Source organism: Austrofundulus limnaeus, unplaced genomic scaffold (genome assembly GCF_001266775.1).
Source record: "Austrofundulus limnaeus strain Quisiro unplaced genomic scaffold, Austrofundulus_limnaeus-1.0 Scaffold441, whole genome shotgun sequence".
In the NCBI taxonomy this organism is placed as follows: domain Eukaryota; kingdom Metazoa; phylum Chordata; class Actinopteri; order Cyprinodontiformes; family Rivulidae; genus Austrofundulus; species Austrofundulus limnaeus.
Genome location: NW_013952843.1, coordinates 425,755 through 429,108, shown reverse-complemented (window position 1 = coordinate 429,108; position 3,354 = coordinate 425,755). Strand labels below are relative to the sequence as shown.

The following is a 3,354-nucleotide window of genomic DNA, read 5'->3' as shown; positions in this document are numbered from 1 at the left end:
AAACTAAGAAAACTGCAGCTAAGTAGCAAAAACTCATAAAAGATTAGCTAAAACCGCAGCTAAAATTAGGAAAAAATAGCTAAAACTCTTTTAAGGCTAGCTTAGAGTAATAAAACTAACCAAAATGCTAATAATGCTAACTTAATACATTTCATGCTAAGTTGAATATTTTGAAAATTATATGAATAAAATCTGATGAAGCAGAAAAATAATAAACAAGTGAACGGTGACTCATACAAATAAAAAAAACAATGAATTTGTTTATTTTTAGGACAAATCATTTCTGAAAAGTCAAACCTGTTAATTTTATTGAAGCAACAACTAACTTTAGTTTATAATAATATAAAATCAAACAGGCGAGTCGATTAATCAGACGTGGTTGTTTCTGCGCATGCGCGCGCACGGCTTCAGGTGGGCGCGCCTGTGTTGGGTTCTGAAAGGTTCTGGTGAAACTGGACGTGTCTGCTGTTGTCTGATAGTCAAATGAGGAGAGTTTGCAGCTCATTCACATGCAAACATCATCTGGAAACCTTAGTGAGGTGATTTCTGCTCAGTTTCACAACAACATGTAACATTTTATTATTCTGACAGGAGCCATGAGGCGGATTCAGCTGCTGCCCCTGAGTGTGAAGAGGCAGCAGCTCCTGTTTCCAGCAGATCTGGCCACGATGAAGACATTTTTCCCTCTTTGGCTCCAGTAGCCTTGGAGCTGCCGGGCTGAGGAGGAGGAGGAGGAGGAGGAGGAGGAGGAGGACCGGGCGGGCAGCAGGTGACGCGCAAAGAGGCGCAGCAGCTCCTCTTGGCTCAGATAAAGTCCTGGTTCTCGTATTTCCAGCCGAGCAGCAGATCTCCTGTTTCCCCCTCATGGCTCAGCGCTGCTCCTCTCCCGTCCTCCCTCTCGCGCTCCTCCTGTTCGGACTTGTTGCCATCCTGCTCCTCACGGTTCCGACGGAGGACGTCCAGGAGGCGCCGCGCTTCATGGTAAGGTCTGCTCTTCTGGGTGCCCTAACCCTGACCTGTCAGGTCCGGATCTGCAGCTGAGTTTGTTGTTCTGAAAATAACTCAGGAAGTAAAGTCCGAATTATCTGCATTTTATATCAACATGTTTAAATACAAACAAGCTGAACAAAATCTGCACAGCTAAAACTAACAGAACTATAGTTAACAGGTAAAACTGGTATAATAGTGGCTAAAACCACTGCAAAAGTAGCTAAAATTGAAAACAACTGTTTAAAACCTACAGCAGAACAGCTGCTCAAACCACCAAAAGAGCTAAAATTCATAGAYGAACCAGAAAGGCAGCTAAAACTGTAGTTCTCTTTGTTTTAGCTACTGTTTTGTTAGTTTTAGCTAGTAGCTAAAAACAACAAAAGAGAAGCTAAAACCAACAGAACTGAAACCATGAGCTAAATTGAGTAGAACAGTAGCTAAATGCTAAAAAACACAAAAGTAGCTAAAACCAGCCGAACAGTAGCTAAAACAAACTGAACAGTAGTTAAATGCTAGTTGAATAGTAGCTAAATGTTTAATTCAACACAAAAATAGCTAAAAACAGATAAGAGCTAAATTTTGTAGAACAGAAGCTAAATGCTAAAAAACACACAAAAGTTGCTAAAAAGCTAAAACCAGTTGAACAGTAGCTAAAACCAACAGAACAGAAACCATGAGCTAAATTTAGTAGAACAGTAGCTAAGTGCTAAAAACCACAAAAGTAGCTAAAAGCTAAAACAAACAGAACAGTAGTTAAAAGCTAGTCAAATAGTAGCTAAATGCTATAAAAACCTACAAGAGTATCTAAAAGCTAAAACCAGCTGAACAGTAGCTAAAACAAACAGAACAGTAGTTAAAAGCTAATAGAATAGCTAAATGCTTAATTCAACACAANTTTTCTCCCGTTTAATACAATGCGACAAATGCGTTTATTACAATGCGACAAATCACATCATGAAATAAATTAAATAAAAAGATTAACGAATTATTTTCGATATATAAAATCATTTAGTCCTCAAATAATCATCCTTACCATTTTGTTGCGTTGTTTTCTAGTTGATAGAAGAAGAAAAACTTATTAGTTTCAAACCAACTTCACTGTCGAGTGACGAACACAAAATGTCCTCAACGTCGGTCCGTTCGCCTTTTTGTTAAACGGACCGAACCATTATGACGTCACAAGAGGGGGAGCTACGGCTCGGACTGTACCACTGCTTCACCTCAAATAGGGAACAGTTAGCTGTTTCTAAACAGACAACATAGCTAGCTAAAGCTAATAGTAGCAAAAGACTGGCTAAAACGAGCGGAATGGTGGCTATGAGTAGCAAATTCTTAGCTTAAGCTAGCAAAAGGCTAATTAAAAGAAACTGGTAAAAATTTACATAAAAATTATTAAACTTAGCAGCTAAAATATTAAAACTAAGAGTAGCAAAGGACTGGCTAATAAACTAGCTTCATGGAGGATGTAACAGAATAGCAGACGTAGCTAGTTAGTAAGGAAAGACTAGCTTGTAGCTAAATGTAACACAAGGCTAGTTAAAAGATTTGTAGCTAAATGTAGCATAAGGTCATATATTAAACTTAAAATAAAAGAAGCAAAGTGTTATCTAAAACTAAGAAAACTGCAGCTAAGTAGCAAAAACTCATAAAAGATTAGCTAAAACAGCAGCGAAAATTAGGAAAAAAATAGCTAAAACTCTTATAAGGCTAGCTTAGAGTAATAAAACTAACCAAAATGCTAATAATGCTAATTTAATACATTTCATTTCATGCTAAGCTGAATATTTTGAAAATTATATGAATAAAATCTGATGAAGCAGAAAAATGAGTTATACAATTGAGTTGTTTATTTTATTGTGTTTAATGCACTCAAACCCATTAACATATTTTAAATATGTTGCTTTTTAAATCGGACTTCACTGGTTTAAGGAAATACACATGTTTAGATACATTTCCACAAAGATATCAATATATTACCTGATAAAATGTGTGTAAAGTGTTAGTTTTATTTTAAAAATGAGTTTTTCTTAATACCATATAGTTATAAAGGCATGTTTCCCTGACAGTCTTTCTAATATTTCAATTTATGAACTTACATCCGTGGAGTTATGAACCACAGGATCTTGATCCCAAGTGAGAAATTAGGCAAGAGATTTCACTTTTCTGTGATGTAGAAACAATAATGATCTATATGAAAAAATAATCTGTTAACAGATCATACATCAGCCGTGCTGTCTGTGACTTTAAACAGAGCCACAGAGGATGATGGAGTAAAGAGATGAAGTCCAGGTGTGTGTGTGTGTGTGTGTGTGTGTGCGTGCATGCGTGCGTGTGTGTGTGTGTGTGTGCGTGCGTGTGTGTGTA

At 36.9% G+C, this 3,354-nt stretch overlaps 1 protein-coding gene across 1 annotated transcript in view; it reads left to right on the top strand.

The window, feature by feature from the left end:
* Positions 1-423: 423 nt before the first annotated feature.
* The window catches only part of LOC106529423 (ectonucleoside triphosphate diphosphohydrolase 2), a gene marked incomplete in the record, with an annotated part of 10,905 nt that continues 7,974 nt past the window's right edge, over positions 424-3,354 (top strand). Inside the window, 1 exon segment of the mRNA XM_014024842.1 lies at positions 424-981. Coding sequence (XP_013880296.1) covers positions 865-981 — 117 coding nt within the window.